Source organism: Beta vulgaris, chromosome 5 (assembly GCF_026745355.1).
Source record: "Beta vulgaris subsp. vulgaris cultivar EL10 chromosome 5, EL10.2, whole genome shotgun sequence".
Taxonomy (NCBI): Eukaryota; Viridiplantae; Streptophyta; class Magnoliopsida; order Caryophyllales; family Amaranthaceae; genus Beta; species Beta vulgaris.
In genome coordinates, this window is record NC_079206.1 from 39,603,801 (window position 1) to 39,622,509 (window position 18,709).

Here is an 18,709-nt window from a genome sequence, read left to right on the forward strand (position 1 = left end):
AATTGTACTATAAAAAACACTTTTATTATCAATTTGATCAAGAATTTTAGAATTCATAGATTTAGTTTTAGTATTTTCATTCATGCTAGTACTAATATCGACCCAGGCCTCAATGTCGACTTTTTTACTAACACAAAAATGGAGCATTTTCAAATCCAAATATTTTCTATCTGTATTTTTCTCTATATCCTTAATATTCTTTATTCCTAAATTTTTAGTGATAGAAATATTACACCACATGTCAATTAATTCGTCTTTATTTATGTTGTAATTATAAGCATAAGAGAATTCATCGTTCTTATCTTCATAATAAAAAAAATTATATGATAAAACATCATATCTATAGTTTTTTTTTAAATTATCTTTTTTATCTGGCAAGACCAATAAATCGTTTTCAGAATTATTTGTATTTTTGGAATTAATTAATTGTTCTTTTTGATCTGAATTGCTTTTGTTTTTTTGAAAATTGCTATTTTCAACCTCACAATGTTCAGTTACTCTATTTCGCCATTTTTGTGGTACTAATCGAGACCATTTTATCTGAGGTAAATCGTATTGATAATTATTTTTCCATTTTAACCAGTTTTTCCATTGGTTCATTTCAGAATTCGTAAGTTTTTTAGTCTTTAGCTTGGAATGAGCTATTCCTTGGGTTCCAAAATAATCTTTTATTTCATTTTTAAGAAATAAAGATATTCCACGATACTGAAGGACAGATCTTAACTTAGATGAGTTAAGAATTTTTACTTGGGATAATTTATAAAATACATAGGCTTGTGACAAAAAAGAAAAATCAGAAATAATTTTCGAATTCTTAGTAAGATTACTATTACTAAGAAAAGGCAAAATTTGGTTTTTTATAGTCGAAATTATATTTTTATTTTGTTTATTAATCCTTTCAGGATTTTTTTCATTATTGTAAATGGATTTATCAATCCAAATTTTTGTTGATTCAAGAAAAAGTTGTGTATTAATTCTAGGAATATTAATGATATATAGAAATATATCTACGTATATCCTTTCTCTAAAAAATTTCAAAATATAATTTGATTTACGGATTAATCGAGCATTTCTTCTTTTTAATATTTGACCAATACTTTTTGGCGATTTGAATTTCGTAGTACCATAACGTGTTTGGTTAGGACTAATATTTTTTTTGATATTGTCTTTTGAAATTTTTTCTATTTGATTTTGATTATCCTTGTTCTATTAGCTAAATCTTTCATTTTTTGTTCTGTCATTAATAGGTATTGTAGCTGGCATTCTTGTGATCGGTTTAATAGGTATTTTCTTTTATGGTTCATATTCTGGATTAGGCTCATCGCTGTAGTAATTGGATGAATCGAGGGATAGATATGAAAGTATAAGAACTCAACGGGACCTTCCTTCCCCCTCGAATTAGACAAACAAAGAAGGGGGAGGTCCCATTCAATTCTTTTTTTAATTATCAGAAATTTTTTCGTATAAATGAAAAAAGGATCCTTCCTAAATTGTTAAGTTAAAAGAAAGCACTTGATTTACTGAATGACACAATAGAATCTATATTTTTCTCGATTAAATAGAATGCAAGAAGTTCCATTTGTTCAATAAATTGCCCTCTCTCTTTTTTTTTCAGTTTGTCCACTACTTATACGTGTAATAATAAGAAAAAAATAATCAATCTAAAAGTAAAAAAATAAAAATTTCGACTAAGTCTTTGACGAAGGGAATCAAGACTCATTACTATTTCGACACACGACAAGTATGTGTAAAATTCCTTGTCGTGTGTCGAAGACCAGGAAGGCAAAGAATCCCCCCTAGAATCATTTGTTCCCTTCATTTTTATTTTCGTTATATTCCCCGCTTAGTCTAGTATCTAGTCGAATTGAATTCTCGACTAGAAAACTTTTGATACACTATATGACATTGAAATATCCGATCTATCATATGATAGATCGTGACATCATTCCAATTTCAATTGGAAAAAGTCAAATAGTCTTTTTCGCAATCCAATATATATATATTATAACTAATAATCTAGTACAAGTAATTCCAAACTTCTCGTAGATGTATAAGAAAAGTCAAAACAAACAAAAAACAACCTTTTCATAATTTATTTATTGATCATCCAAAATTGTCAAAGAATTGTCAACAAGAATTTTATTCTTGGTACAAGCTTGATGTTGATAAATACACGAATCTAGAAATTCATTTCGGACAATTGAACCTTCTCGAACTGTTTCTTTTTAAGAACCAAAAAGATTTGTGCCAAAATAACAGATGCAAAGAAGAACAAAAGACCTTGTACGCGCAGTGGGTCTTGAAGTACTATTTCCGCGTCTCCCTGACCAAATCCACCCACATTAGGATTACTCGTTAATGGTTGATCAAGTTTGATGGATTCACCCTCTGAAACAAGAAGCTCTGGTCCTGGAGGGATAATATCAACCACTTCACGTCCATCCGAGGCATCCGCTATGTTTATTTCGTATCCGCCCTTTTCTTTTCGTACAATTTTATTTACTATACCTGCTGCTGTGGCATTATAAACTGTATTATTACTCTTGCTTCCGTCAGGATAAATCTGACCCCTTCCTCTGTTACCCCCTACATATATCGGATATTTTAAGAAGTGAACATCGTTTTTAGTGGCAGGGTCCGGCGAAAGAATAGGAAAGGTAATTTCACTATATTTTTTCCCAGGAACAGGACCTATAACAAGAATATTTTTTTTATTGGGGCGGTAGCTCTGAAAAGAAGATTGCCTATCTTTTCTTTCATCTCTGGAGAAATACGATCGGGTGGGGCTAATTCAAACCCCTCAGGTAAAATAAGAACAGCCCCCACATTCAAACCCCCTTTTTTGCCGTTAGCAAGAACTTGTTTTAATTGCATATCATAAGGAATTCGAACAACTGCTTCAAATACAGTATCTGGAAGCACCGTTTGTGGAACCTCAATATCCACAGGCTTATTAGCTAAATGGCAATTGGCACATACAATACGTCCAGTCGCTTCTCGTGGATTTTCATAACCTTGCTGTGCGAAAATGGGATATGCATTCGAAATAGATGACCGAGTTATTATATATATCACGAGCGATATGGAAATGGATCGAGTAATCTTGTTTTTTATCCAAGAAAAGGTATTTATAGTTTGCATGGTCCAATCATTGATTCCGAAAATTTCTACAATAAATTGGGTAGGTTGCTAGTATAGTTCCCTATCCCCGATTCTGCTATTTACTTTAACCGAAACTGAATTTTATGAAATAATATTACTGGAATATGGGAGGAACTCCCCGCCTTAGATGGGTAGAAATATAAAGAGGAAGTACAATTTTGAATGCTTTGGTTATGTACAAAGTAACAAACATTCGAATTCTTAATTCGAATTGGATTTAGATTCGTATACCCTTTTTTATTCTTTTCAGTCATTCATTGAATGATAAATCACTACAAGTGATGGGGATACACGATTTAAATAACGGAAAATCCAATATTTCAAGATTGTATCTAGAATGACTGGAAAAGTGGAAACAAGACCAGATATAATTTGATCGTTATGGGCAAATCCAAAATCTTTGTAGATAGAGCCAATCATTAGTTCCCAACCATGGGGCGAGTGAAATCCGATACATAAATCAGTTAATAAAAGAATAGAAAAAGCTTTTATTGTGTCACTTAAGTTATATAGGAATTCCTGAACCCAAGAGTTAAGAAGAATAAGTTCTTTATTTGCCAGAATAGAATAACCGCTTAGAATAAGGAAACAGATTAAATTTGTCGAGAAGTGCAAAATAATATGGATACAATCCTCATTATGCATCTTGATCAATTGAATCGTTTCATTGTGGATTCCTATACGAAGCTTTTGTAGATGTGTTTCCGGATATTCCTTTATCATTTCGTCCAACAAGCGGAGCTCCTCTAATTCGATGAATTTTTCTATAAGATTTTTTTCTTGAATAGCATTCAAAAAAGTTTCAGATTGTTTAGTATTCCACCAATTAGTAACCCAAGATTCCAGACTTTTTTGAAATGATAGAGAGATCCACCAGGGTAAGAATACTATAGATACAAGATATAGAAAAGAAATAAATGCTTTCTTTTTTTCCATTTTTTTTTTTTCATCTATAAATTGTTAATGAACCCGTCGCGTTCGTCAACTTTATGCGATCTAATATTTCTATCAAACATGAATTCTATTCCAATGTATAGAATCCATGAATCTATTTGTTTTTTTGTGATTTAATAATTAGTCCTTGAATCTTGAAAGAATACAGAAATAGACAAAAAGTCCACTTTGAATTTGAATGAAGAAATGATAAAAAAAAGAGTGTTTCCGGATATTGCAATTGATCCAAGTCGAAGCAAATAAATTCCTTCCTTTCGATGAATACACGGCAGAGTCACTTTATTTTTCAAAATACTTCAATTGGTACACGCAAGAAATAGGCCAATTCAGCAGCTTTTTGTTCAATTTCTCGTGGAGTCAAATTCTCATCAGTACGAGTCAAAGGAATGGCTCCCTGGCCTCTGGTTTCCAAATAAAGGACACGACGAGTATAAATACCCTCTTTAAGTTCTATTCTAATAGACTGAATATCGTTTATAAGAAATCGGAAGAAGATGCGACGGTTTTTTCCAGGGAATCCCCAACGAAAAATACAGACTATTCCTTCTTTTCTATCGAATCGATCATAACCACTACCTACATTCCACGAAATTGCACACCATAAATAGGAGCTAATAAAGAGGCCGCGATCCCATAGAAAGACATCACGATTCCTTGTGGAAAAAAAAGAATTTGCTGGGAGGGAAATAAAGATATCAAATTTCTACCAAGATAGCTGGAAATTCCAACCAATAAGAATCCTAATGAACCTAAAAAAAGGATAAAGGCCCAGCAGAAATTACTTATTTTTCGAGATCCCGTTATAAGTTCTACCCATATACGTTCTGATCGCCAATTCATACTAGATCTGATTGCATTTAATTTGAATTGAAAGAATACCCAAAATGAATTGTACTTTCCTTACTCTGTCTTGTTTCCGATGTAACTCTCATCAACTAGTCCTATTCTGATGTCGGATGTGTTTCACTTTTACTTTTATTTAAATATCTAAATATTTATTTCTATTTTCATTTTTAGTTAGATCAAAATAATAACATCGACCCCTATGCAGTCCTCTTTCCACATACATAAGGGCTCTTTCATTTATGTTTGGAAGAAATCGTGTGGCATACCATCTCGCTAAATAGATATCTGTGTTATGATTCAAGTCTAAGTCTTGAAAAAGAAGAAGATCTAAACAATCTTATTTTTTTGAACATAAAGAAATAAAGAAGCTATTGCAATTGCCGGAAATACTAGGCCTACTAAAGGCACCAAAATAGATGGAAAGTTCATAGTTGTCATAGAATGGGTACCTCGATTTACTATATTGTAATTGTACCTGTTTGTTATATTTTTTTGTTGTTATTATGTTATTATATTAATTAATTAATTAGAATTCTAATTCTATAGAAGGAGTATAGTATATAATAAGTACAAAGAATGTAGACTAAAAAATAAATTAGCTTTCTACATATAATATATGATAATCGACTTTATTTTCTTATTTTTCATCTTTTTTTCTTTCTTTTGCTTCTACTAATTCAAGAAAATAGAAGATTTCTTATAAACTCAATTTCCAAAGGATTCGTTATAGTCTGATCCAAAAGGTATTTTTAATAAAGATTCCCAGAAAATATCGAAAGATGCAAAAAGCTATTTTTTAATTCGAAGTCTATACATATGTACGTGTAAGAAGGGAACATGCATTTTTTTTATTTGACTAATTTCACAGAATAAAAAGGAAGAAGTCGTTCTTTTATCTTGTTGATTGAGTTTTCCTAATTATTCACATTTTAAAATTCTTTTTCTTATTCCAAAATTTAGGATGTTGCCAACCAAAAACCCCCATTCTCTGGTTTTTACTTTGATTCCAATAAACAAAAAAACAAACAATTTTTTGAAACAAATAAAAAAAATGGACCTTAATCCTCGACTTTATTTTGATTCAAAGGAAAAAAAGCATGCAGTTGAAATAACTCACTTAGAACGCCTTTTAAAAGATTACGGGGTACAATTGGATCGAATAAACCCTTATGGAATAAAAATTCGGCTGCTTGTGAACCTTCAGGTACTGTCTTATTCAATGTTTGCTCAATCACTCTTTTACCCGCGAATGCAATGTAGGCGTTAGGTTCGGCAATAATGATATCCCCCAACATACCGAAGCTGGCTGTCACTCCACCAGTAGTAGGAGATGTAAGGATTGATACATAGAATAACTTTTTATTTGATTGATAATCATATAAAACAGACGAGATTTTAGCCATTTGCATTAAGCTCAAGCTTCCTTCTTGCATGCGGGCCCCTCCAGAAGCGCATACTATAATAAGAGGTAGTAATTTATTGGCAGCATACTCAATCACCCGGGTGATTTTTTCCCCTACTACAGATCCCATACTACCTCCCATAAACTGAAAATCCATAACCCCAATTGCTACAGGAATACCGTTTAGTTGACCTATACCTGTTTGAACAGCTTCAGTTAAACCCGTATTTATTTGATAAGAATCAATACGATCTTTATAAGCTTCGTCCTCTGAATGAAATTCAATAGGATCCATAGAGACCATATCTTCATCCATAGGATTCCAAGTACCCGGATCAATCAGAAGTTCGATTCTGTCTGAACTACTCATTTTCAAATGATATCCACATTGTTCACAAATACCCATTTTTGACTTAAGCAATTTCTTATAATTTAATGCATAACAAAATTCGCATTGAACCCACAAATGTCTATATTTTTGAGTTACATCAAGATTATTAGAACTTTCTCTTCTAGTTAAATTACTACATTCGTGATAGTTCTTTCACTGAAACTTACACTCCTATTTACACTTTCATTAAAAATGTAACTCAAAATGGAACTGTCACTACTATTTAGGATGGAACTTCCAATACGGATTTGAGAATGAAGATAACTGTCAATGCAATTGTGAATGTGGTTATTCCAGTTATCTTTAGTATAATACATGGAAGCATCATAATAAGTATGGCCACTCTTATATCTAGAGTTCAAATAACTTGAATTCGAATAATTCGAAAAGGAACTTTGCAGTTCACTCAAAAAAGAATGATCGTTGTCAATCTCAAAAAAAAAAAAAATTTCAATATCAAAATATGTTAGTCTTGGACGAACACTTAAGCAACTACAAGAGGGGGGGGGGGGGGGTGAATTGTAGTTGGAGAGATTTTCAAACTTTTTGCGGAAATAAAAGAATGAATAAGTAAGAAGGAACTAATTGCACGAATAAAGAAAGAACTAGGAACAAGAGATTTTTACAAGGAAACTTCCTAGGCCAATAGGAAGAAAAACCTTGACCACTAGGGATTTTGACTCAATTCTCTTTAATCACTTTTAGGCCAAAAGACTCTCTTTTGTACAACCTAAACTTGGACCAACTCTGTTCCTCTAGGAACTTGTTCCAATCAGCCTGTTCCCCCTGAACAGTTGACTTCTCCCTTGACTTCACTCGAAGTCTTTTCTCTTTCTCTCTTCACTTTCTCTTTCTCTCTTTCTCTCAAGAATGATTACAGATTTTGATTCTCTCAACCCAATCTATAATACATCAATGTCTAAGAAGAAGAAAAACCAAGCAAACTTTCACTAAGAATATTGCATAAAAATTCTGAAAGTTATTCTAAAAAGATCATTACAAACATCTATTTGTAAAGACCTATTTACTTGATTTCTTCTCCACCAACTTCTCCATGTTCTTCTCCATGAACACACGTTTGCTTAGCCACTTCTCCATTTTGTCCGTTGTAATCTATCCGTTGGCAGTTTAGTTTGTTGGGCTTCCACGATCTTCTCCATGATCTCAGCCACTTCTCCATTATCACACGCCTTACATATAGTTAGGTTGTTGTAGTTCCTAAATTCTAGGAACTACCTCAACGTTCACTTTGTTGGCGTTGCTGCTTAGGTTAATGATTTGCGGCTCCATATTTCTAGGAAAATATCAAAGCTGCGCATACATTTCACTAAACAAGATATTATGGAATCTTCATATATTACATTAGTTATCACCATAATATAAATCGGATAACACAAGTAAATAATAAATAATTTTAAACTTGATTAAATAATTAATCAAACCTTCATAAAATATTTACCATTTTATTTGTGTACCAGCCTTAAGAACATTTATTCGAATTAAAAACTAGACAAATAAAATAAATAAAACAAAAACAAACTAGAGAACTAGAACTAAGACATAAACAAGTTACTTCTAACAAGGAACCTAAAAACCGAATTAAACTAATAAAATGTAAACATTAATTATATGTCATTATCAAAATAGTGAAATAACAATATTCCCCCTTTTTGATTATGACAATTAATAAAAAAAAAATTAATGTTTTTTTTTTTTTTGTTTTTGAATAGCAACTCCAAGAAAGAAGAAAATAAACTACACAAACTAACCTAGTGTAAACAACTTTACAGACTGGGAACAGAAGCAACATAGGTAGGAACAAAGACAAGCAGAATATTCAAGGAACTATGACAAAAATTTTGTTTTTCTGTACACACTTTATCTCTTCCCCCTTTATCATTATCAAAACCAAATGTTGTACCTGCAGCACTAGAGAGTCAACAGTCTAGGCATCAAGCAAGTTGCTCAAACAGATTTCTCATAATATTAGCTATCGAAACACACAAGCATAATAGGCAAGCAGAAAGAAGTATTAGGGACAGCAAAAATCAATCAATATGCAGAGTAATGAGAAAGAAAATGAAGAAAGCAAAGAAAATATTAAAAGTACTTCATATGTCTCAGAAGGACATAAAAAGTAGAATCCAAAAGAGTGTTTAACAATTACAGCCCAAAAAAAAATTGTTCAAGTAGCCAAAGATAAGAGAAGTTAGGATTTGGTTCGTTTGAAGAGAGAGGAGACCACCGAATCTATCTTGGAAAGCACGCCATCCACCTTGTTCCTGATCCCAGTATCAGCATTCTTGAGTGCAAGTAGTTGATCCTGCTGCTGAGAGTCGAGAACATGAACAGTAGCTTCAATTGCATTGATCTTGGTGTGTAGGAGGGTCAAAGAATCCTGAATCTCCCGGAGCATCTTGTTTAGTCCAATTGTAGAAAGTAAAGGGAAATCCACGGTAGTACAAGGAACATGATCAGAATCGAGGTGAATAAAGACAGTTTCACCTTAATCCTGTTCCTTCTGGAACTTGGACCCAGCCAACCTTTGGCTTTTTCTGACAGACCCACTGGCAACCCCTTCTTCATCCAACTTTGTTTTACTCCCTACCTTAACCTTAACCGGAGTTTCTTCTCTCTCACACTCTATCTTCCCATTTACCAACCTCAAACTCAGCCTTGATAAAGTTTCTTTTGTAAGATAATTTTCGGGCTCAAGAGAAAAGGAGGGGCTGGAAGGGAGTTTAACCTTGCATTGTTTGAATACATAGGACAGAAGATTACCATAACCCACTTTGGTGTTATGGGTAATGCAGTGAGAGAGATGGGCTTTAATCAGTGAGGGAAGGTTGATTTTGATGTTTTCAGCAAGGCAATACATAATGGAAAGATCCATTAGGCTTGCCTGGGTTCTTTTGGAAGAGCGAGGTAAAATAAAACGCCAAACCAACTGAAACAACAGCTTATGAAAGGGAGACAACTCCTTTTGATCTAAAGATAAAGCATTCGAATGGCCGTTAAAGAAGGCAAGAATTTTAGCATTATTGACTCCATTTATGTTTAACTTAGCCATTCCCTTAATGTAATCTTTATAACCCTCATTCGGAATATCAAACCAGTCCCTTAGTTTCTTCTCAGTGATTGTAACAACTGACCCATTAACAAGCGACACACACACACCCTTTGTTATTGAAAACCCAGAACAAAATTCATTCATCTCCTTTTCATAAAACCCTCATCTATGCTAACAATTTTCAACCATTTCTGAAATTTTAAAATTTTCAACAACTCATTCCATTTAGACTTTTTGCACCATGCAATATCTATACAAAAACCCACAAGAAATTGCGAAGATTTTATTTTCTTACCTCTTTTTGTAGGTACAACAAGTTCTTGTTCTTGTTCGCTTTCAATTTCATGATCATCATCTTCCTTTTTCGGGGAGAGAGAAATTGGTGAAGAAGATGCCGTTTTTGACCTAGAAGAATCTGCGTCATTCTTGGAGGATTCTTGAGCACTTTCTTCTTCAGGAGATGGTGGTTTCTCTTTCGGTAATTTTGCATGTACATCAGAGGTTTGAGTTTTGGAAGACATGTTGACAGAGATTTTGTGAGGTTGAAGATGAGAATTTGGAGAGAGAGAGAGAGAGACTTGAGTTGATGTGTGAGTAATAGTGAAGGCAGTGATTTGATGTGATAGGTTTATAAAGTAATCATGATGCCGTGTGAAAAGAAGTGGAAGGTTTGGTTTGATGAAGCGGTTTATGGGTTTTCGGAAGGTAATTAATGAAGTTACTCCTCTTAACTCTAGATTAATTGAACGCTTAATTTTGGGCATAATTCAGAGTGATGTGTTTAATTTTTGGACGGAAGGTGTGAAAAGAAAAGGAAACAAGGAAATTTTGAAAAAAAAAAAATTTACTCTTGCATATGATGAAATTTTTGGTCCATAATATACAAACTACAAGCATACCAAATATGTGTAAGAACACTAAGGGTAATATTCAGAGACATATGTGAGTCCTTATACTTGACCCTGGGTGTATGAAAATTAATTCATGAAGATTGGAGTACATATTTAGCAAGAAACAATTTGGGGGAAACCATATCATCTGCACATTTAAACAATCTTTATCATTCCTAGTTCTAAGCGTATCTTTTCAAACCTGTCCCTAGATAGAGGTTTAGTGAATATGTCAACTATTTCATTTTCAGTAGGACAGAAATCAACTTTGACTAACCCTTTCTCTACATCATCTTTTAGGAAATGATGTCTAATGTGTATATGTTTGACTCTAGAATGATGAACTGGATCCTTCGAAATGCAAATAGCACTAGTATTGTCACAAAATATAGGAACACACTTGAATTTTATGCCAAAGTAACGTACCTGTTGCTTGATCCACAATACCTGAGAACAACATGCAGCAGCAGCCACGTATTCAGCTTCTGCTGTGGAAAGAGCAACGGTATTTTGTTTCTTTGAGCTCCAAGAAACCAAGCTTGATCCTAGGAACTGGACTATACCAGATGTGCTTTTGCGATTCACCAAGTCTCCAGCGTAGTCAGCATCGGAATAGCTTACAAGATAAAAGATGTCACTTCGAGGATAGAACAAGCAAAGATCATCACTTCCTTTCAAATATCTAAGAATCCTTTTAACAGCTGTCATATAGGATTCCTTAGGATTTGATTGGAATCTTGCACATAAACCAACACTAAAGGATATATCAGGCCTACTTGCAGTTAGATAGAGTAAGGAACCAATCATACCTCTATAGAGTTTCTGATCTACGGACTTACCACTTTGATCCTCATCTAACCTTGTACCTGTTCCTGTAGGAGTATGGTTTGTTTTTGCTTGATCCATTCCATATTTTTTCAATAACTCTTTTACGTATTTTTGTTGATGGATCATTGTTCCTCTCTCAGTTTGCTTGATTTGCAAACCAAGAAGGATGTTTAATTCTCCCATCATACTCATTTCAAATTCACTACGCATTAACTCAGCAAATTCTTTACAAAGAGATTCGTTAGTTGCACCAAAAATTATATCATCCACATAAATCTGAATCACTAGGATGTCTGTTCCTTTGGATCGAAGGAACAGGGTCCTATCAACTTTGCCTCTTATAAAATCATTAGAAAGTAAGAATTTTGAAAGTCTTTCATACCATGATCTAGGAGCTTGCTTAAGCCATAAAGAGCTTTATCTAGCTTATAGACATGGTTTGGAAGATCCGGGTTTTCAAAACCAGGAGGTTGTTCCACATTGACGTCTTCAATCAAATATCCATTTAAAAAGGCACATTTGACGTCCACCTGATACAACCTAAAACCCATGAATGATGCAAAGGCAATTAAAATTCTTATTGCCTCTATTCTTGCTACAGGGGCAAAGGTTTCATCAAAATCAATACCTTCTTGTTGATTGTAGCCTTTGGCTACGAGTCTGGCTTTGTTTCTTATGATTGTTCCATGCTCGTCTAGCTTGTTCCTGAAGACCCATTTTTGCCTAATTACCTTTTGGTTCTTAGGCTTGGTCTCTAGGTGCCAGACTTTGTTCCTCTGGAACTCATTCAGTTCCTCTTGCATGGCGTTTATCCAGTCAGACTCCAGTAGGGCATCATTGTGATCTCGTGGTTCTGTCATAGATAAAAAGGCATGGAAAGCACAGAAATTTTTCAATTGGGATCTCGTTTGAGTTCCCTTTTCAATATCACTTACTATTAAATCCAATGGATGGAATTTTAAGTGTTTCCACGGTCTTGGTTCAATTCTTCTTGTTTCTGCTCCTCCAGTTTGAGGAGCTTCATTCGTCTCATCTTCTGGATGAATTTCTGGTGCCTGTTCCTCCTGTATAACAGGATCCGGAACAGCTATCTCTTCTTCAGAAATATGCTTTTCGTCGTTACCTGCAGGTGTTAGTTCCTCATCAATGTTTACTGACTCCTCAATACGAGTCAGTCCTATTTCAAAGTCATTTTCATGACTTGGTTCCTGCAGAGAGTTAGTTTCATCGAAAATGACATGGATACTTTCCTCAACACACATTGTTCGTTTGTTGTAAACTCTATATGCCTTACTACTTAAGGCATATCCAATAGAAATAGCCTCATTGCTTCTAGCATCAAACTTTACTAAATTGTCTTTACCATTATTATGTACAAAGCATTTACAACCAAAAACTCGAAAGTATGAGATATTGGGTTTTCTTCCTTTGAGTAGCTCATAAGGGGTCTTTAAGATGATAGGTCTTAGCATGACTCTATTGATAATATAGCATGCCGTATTCACTGCTTCGGCCCAGAAATTCTTCGGAAGATTGCTTGCAATTATCATCGTTCTTGCCATGTCCTCCAAAGTGCGATTCTTCCGTTCTACCACGCCATTTTGTTGTGGGGTTCTAGGAGCTGAGAAGTTGTGATCGAGACCTTCATGCCTGCAAAACTCATCAATTTTTGAGTTTTCAAACTCTCTACCATGATCAGAACGCAAATGCTTAATCTTAAAACCACTTATTCTTTGAGTTCTTTTAGCAAAGTTAACAAACTCGTCAAATGTTTCATCGTTGCTATGAAGAAAAATAACCCAAGTGTACCTTGAAAATCATCAACTATTACAAGTACATATCTCTTACCAGATCGACTTTGGATTCGAACAGGGCCACACAAGTCCATATGAATCAATTCAAAGGGACTTTGTGAGCTTACTATTTTCATTGACTTGAACGAGGATCTAACTTGTTTACCTTTTGCACATGGAACTTCATGGTTTGAGACTTTTATAGTTGGTAATCCAATCACCAAGTCCTTACCACTTAGCTTCTAGAGTAATGTCATGCTTGCATGACCACATCTTTTATGCCAAAGAAGTGGTTCATTATCAACGGCACTTAAACATGTTAGATTATTCCTAGGAACAAGGTTGAGATCAACAACATAGGTGTTTCCCTTCCTTGTTCCTTCTAGAATTTTGGTACATGTTCCTGTATTGCTTACTATACAATGTTCATTAGTAAAATTTACACTGTTCCCTTTGTCGCAAAATTGAGAAATACTAAGCAGATTATGTTTTAAACCCTCGACCAAAAATACATTGTCTATGGAATGTGACTTGGACTTTCCTACCTTCCCGATTGCAACTATGTTACCGGTAAGATTGTCTCCAAAGGTCACAGTTCCTCCATCATAGCCTGAAAGCGAGAGGAATTTCTCTTTATCTCCTGTCATATGTTTAGAACAACCGTTGTCGAGGTACCACAGGTTGTTCCCCCTCACTTTAGCCTGCATCAAAGCAATCAGTCAGTGGTAGGAACCAGTTTGACTTGGGTTCCTCTGTTGGGCTAATATTTCTCTAAGCTTTCCAGACTTGCTTGATTAAGTGGGTATTCATTTCAATATGTTCTTCTCTGGAGGAACAGTCAGACACTAAGTGTCCACTGTTCCCACAGTAAGAGCATATTCGGCTGCTTGGAAGATCAACATATTTTTTCATTTTGTTTTTCTTCTTGTGATTGAAACCTAGCCCACTTCTTCCTTCATTTTTATATTTTTGTATCCAACTTACTGGATCAGGAAGAGTTGTTCTTGAAGCTTCCATTTTCTCTTTAAGTACAAGATATTTACTCAAAACTTTTTCATGTTCGAATTTTAATTTTTCGAACTCGGATCTTGTATTTATAGAGGAACTGGTTCCTTCAGGAACAAATAGTTTCAATTCAGCCATTTCCATATTTAAGAAGTAGTTTTCATTTTTAGCATTTTCAAAAGCTTCTCGAATACGTCGGTTTTCATCAAATACTTCAAAGAATCTTTCTTCAATGTTTGCATTCACTGTTTTTAACCAATTTGAGTGTCCTTTGGTGACTTCCAAGGCTTTTTCTAAATTTTCTTCTCTAACACAATTTGCCTTGTAGTCTTGGACGAACACTTAAGCAACTACAAGAGGGGGGGGGGGGCGAATTGTAGTTTGAGAGATTTTCAAACTTTTTGCGGAAATAAAAGAATGAATAAGTAAGAAGGAACTAATTGCACGAATAAAGAAAGAACTAGAAACAAGAGATTTTTACAAAGAAAACTTCCTAGGCCCAATAGGAAGAAAAACCTTGACCACTAGGGATTTTGACTCAATTCTCTTTAATCACTTTTAGGCCAAAAGTGTAACACCCCGATCCTCAATCACAATTAATACAAACCTTAATAAAATAGTCTCCTAATTTGACTCGAAATTTCGACAGCACTTCCTCTGAAAATTTGACAACCCAAAGTGGGAAATAATTTAAACCTGTTTACAAACTCAATAAAATATAATATTCTTCATCTCAAAACCTAAAACCGTCAACGCTTTCGCGGAAACCACCTCAAGAGGTAATCAAACCCAATGGCACTAATCAGTATTACAAACTAATCAAAGAAATCTTCAATCAAAACCTCAACAAGACTAATATAACTAATACATATTTAAACTCAAGTACAATTTACATTTGGAAGTCTTCGAATATAAAGTTCCTCTATGAATTTCCGTCCTCACCTTAAACTTCGCGAATCCAACAAGAAACCTACTCTAGTATCAACTGCTCACCATTATACAAAGTATATGGATCATTACAGGTTCAACCCCACATGGGAAAGAACAACACAAACAAAACACAAATATAGCACACGTTAGCAAAAGCTGAGTACCAACACTCCACCTTAAGCAAAATAAGAAAGCATCCAAAATATGTACTTCAAAAGATAAAAGTATAACTCAAATTCTCATTATATTCTTATATGAAGTTTCTGCTTTATAAACTTTCTATGTTAATCTATATTCATTCAAAGCTAAAAGAATTCGTATCTCAAAACTACCTTAATTATGTTCAATACTCGTAATCCTCAAGTTCCAAAACAAATTACATAGTCATGATAAGTAAAATAACCATGTAAGTCATATAGACAAGAATATAGTCAAATAGAGTTACCAATAAGTTTCATCACCGAAATCACAAAGTAATCGAGTAGCATGTTCACGACGTTTGAGTATCCTAATATATTGATAATGGATTCATTGAGTTCATAATCACGAGTAATTCATCTTTGATAATCAAATACAAGACGTGGAATAAATATCAATTGTTATCAAATTCCAAAGATCATTTCAGCAAACAAGAGTTATCAAATAATCCAAAGATAAAGTCAGAGTGGATTCGGGAGCCCCGGCCAACCCACTAAATAGCAAATGATAGACCCGGGAGCCCCGGCCGGTCTATAATAATGTAAACCGGGAGCCCCGGCCGGTTTACCAATAATATCAATGGCCAATAACCTATAGTGTGCATGCACACCCCTCAAGTCAAGCTTTTATGTGACCCGGGAGCCCCGGCCGGCCACGCTAGTGAAGAGGACGGTTTAGTATCTTGCCACATACGGCGAATATCAATCAATCCAATATCTTCCCAATTTGGGCGAAGATAATATAACAAAACATCCATATTTCCAATAGTTAGTCCATGTAATCTTTCATTTTCCACAATTAATATCTTTTAAGAAATCAAGAGCAACTAGGGTGCAATCTTTCTTTCACAGTGATCCAAAAATCAATAACCTTCTCACGTATCAACCAAATCAGACAATATTATCAAGATTCCGAAATAACATGAGTTAATCGATGTATTCAATAACATTGTAGTTCATACTATGCATTTCAATCCAAATCAATTCTATAACATTCCCTATCTACATTGATGTCATCAACGATTTTACAATCACACGAATGAACCAATACATCTTATATCATTGTAGTACATACGTTATACTTGGATCCATATCAATCATATGCAAGTCCATATCCATTTTAAGTAACATAGGAAATAGCCTCAGCAATTCAATCCACTAAGTTTTATGTCCACCTTTATAAGTAAATTTGTATATCTCAAGCAACTTTCATAGTCATCAAATAATTTACAAAATCTCGAAGTTACACTCGAATTATCATCCTTCAATACAACACCAGAGAAGTAAGAATTCATAACTATTAACTCAATAGAAGGATCCATGTTTTAACCCCAAATTTAGTCGATTTAGAGTATACTAAAACTTGACTCAAGCACCTATAATCATTCACATCTTAGGTGACTTCTAAGAATCTAATTTTTAACAATATTGCTTCTCTATAGCCCATGGTTACAGTAAATTTCACAAGTAGCATGAATTAAGTATCATGAAGTCTAGAATATGACTTATTTGGTCATAGTAATAGAAACCTTAATAAGACCTGAGATTTAGGTGCTCAATCTATCAATGATTATCCAGAAGCAAACTTAGTCCCTATAGCGAAATCATTTCACAATGATCAAATAATCAATAATATGAAAGGCACCACAATTACACATCCCTTCAATTTCAAGTGTAACTAATACCATATACATCAAATTCAATAAATCAACTCCATACCATTCCATATTATTCACTTCAAATAGGTCCATTAATCTATCATAGGTCATAATCTTATAACACAAAGATTGTAAAGCTGAAAAGATACTCATCGTAGTTAACCATAACACTATCCGCTACATTTCAGTTTATTAACAATAATTTAGTATCATCTATGTAATTAAGATAGTAATTTACATAGAATAATAATCGATCTATACTAGAATAACCTATACTCCATTTCAAATGAACCGACAAATGTTTTATAAATATATTGATCACATCTTTTCATATATACCCATTAAAGAATTCAAGAACATCTCTTAATAAATAACTATAAAGAATCTCATTTAGACTAATTAGGAATCGAAATAGCTCTTTACTCCATAATCTTAAGTCCTAACTGAGAATTTCATATGGTATATATTGAAAGTTGTCATCTTCAAGTATTACATTATAAATGCAATCCTGAATCAAGTCACAACTACTAATATGAACTCTACTTTCGATGAACCAACAATTCTGTCTTCAATTGCGAGATACAACTCCACAATTTATTCTAATATAGACTTTAATTAGTAGTAACGCCTTATCCAACGACTTTATCCAATCTTCACAATTCATAACAAGTTTCAGTTACTTTAAGGTTAAATATTTGGCTTTAGGAAGCTACATATTTCAATCAGAACCTTCAATATGGTTTAAGATAAATCTGAAATTTAACCACTTTAAAGACATTCCAATTCCAACTATCCTGACATCAATGATTTACACATGAAAAATCCAGAATTTCATGACAAGAATTTCGAAACATAACTCACATACTCAGATTTGATTTTACTAGAATCAAAAACATGAAAACTACTCATCAATAACTAGCAAACTAAATCACAAATCAAAGAATATATAATTGAAATCAACCTCATAATTCCATCAAAGTTCAAAGGAGAAAACAATAGAGAAGCAAAAGGGTGAGTGTGGCACCTCACTGGCGGGCCAGAATTGAGCTGCAACACTGCGACAATGGCGGCAGAGCATCGCGGGACAACAACGCAGCAGCGGCAACATCGCACGAAAGGCAGCACCGCTCGATCGTGTCGGCAGCGACATCGACGCAACAATAACAACACCACAACAGCTCGCGGTGGCAGCGCTCATAGCAGCACCTCCAATTCGCGAGACTAACTGCGACCACAAGAACAGAGGAGCGAGACAAAACAGGGAGTCTTGCGGTGGCAGACGACGAAGCTCCGGCAAGCTGCAAAAATACGCCAGCGAAGAACCAGCCAGAAGGGAGAGACACGAAGTGCGAGAGAGAGATGCAAAGGATATAGAGAGATGAGGGCTTGGGGTTTGGGAAAAATGAAACACACGAGAGAAAGATGAAGACTTGTTAGTTTTGGGGTTTTTCAATTGAACGACATGGGAGGGGGGGGGGCTTTGGTTTATTGACCGACTAAAACAAGGGGTGGTGTATATGATTTTCGGGTTTTCTTTCTTTTCTAGTCACATCTAAAATGTCTACAACACAACTTACTAACAT

At 34.3% G+C, this 18,709-nt stretch overlaps 4 protein-coding genes across 4 annotated transcripts; all 4 read right to left on the reverse strand.

Moving 5' to 3' along the window:
* Positions 1-358: 358 nt before the first annotated feature.
* On the reverse strand, positions 359-3,177 carry LOC125493983 (cytochrome f-like). Its single transcript, XM_057395107.1, is given in 2 exon segments — positions 359-2,739; positions 2,742-3,177. Coding segments are annotated over 2 exon segments (960 nt in total). The 5' UTR covers positions 3,142-3,177; the 3' UTR covers positions 359-2,179.
* A 151-nt stretch (positions 3,178-3,328) lies between these two features.
* On the reverse strand, positions 3,329-4,209 carry LOC130591610 (chloroplast envelope membrane protein). The gene has a single exon (XM_057395108.1). It carries the CDS (start codon positions 4,096-4,098, stop codon positions 3,409-3,411), a length of 690 nt encoding a protein of 229 aa, XP_057251091.1. The 5' UTR covers positions 4,099-4,209; the 3' UTR covers positions 3,329-3,408.
* A 19-nt stretch (positions 4,210-4,228) lies between these two features.
* On the reverse strand, positions 4,229-5,175 carry LOC130591611 (photosystem I assembly protein Ycf4-like). Its single transcript, XM_057395109.1, is given in 2 exon segments — positions 4,229-4,743; positions 4,746-5,175. Coding segments are annotated over 2 exon segments (552 nt in total). The 5' UTR covers positions 4,957-5,175; the 3' UTR covers positions 4,229-4,402.
* A 155-nt stretch (positions 5,176-5,330) lies between these two features.
* LOC125493982 (acetyl-coenzyme A carboxylase carboxyl transferase subunit beta, chloroplastic) lies at positions 5,331-9,171 on the reverse strand. Its single transcript, XM_057394719.1, has 3 exons — positions 9,031-9,171; positions 7,000-7,019; positions 5,331-6,888 (listed from the first exon to the last, which is right to left on the reverse strand). Exons 1-3 carry the CDS (start codon positions 9,169-9,171, stop codon positions 6,021-6,023), a joined length of 1,029 nt encoding a protein of 342 aa, XP_057250702.1. The 3' UTR covers positions 5,331-6,020.
* Between the last annotated feature and the right edge of the window lie 9,538 nt (positions 9,172-18,709).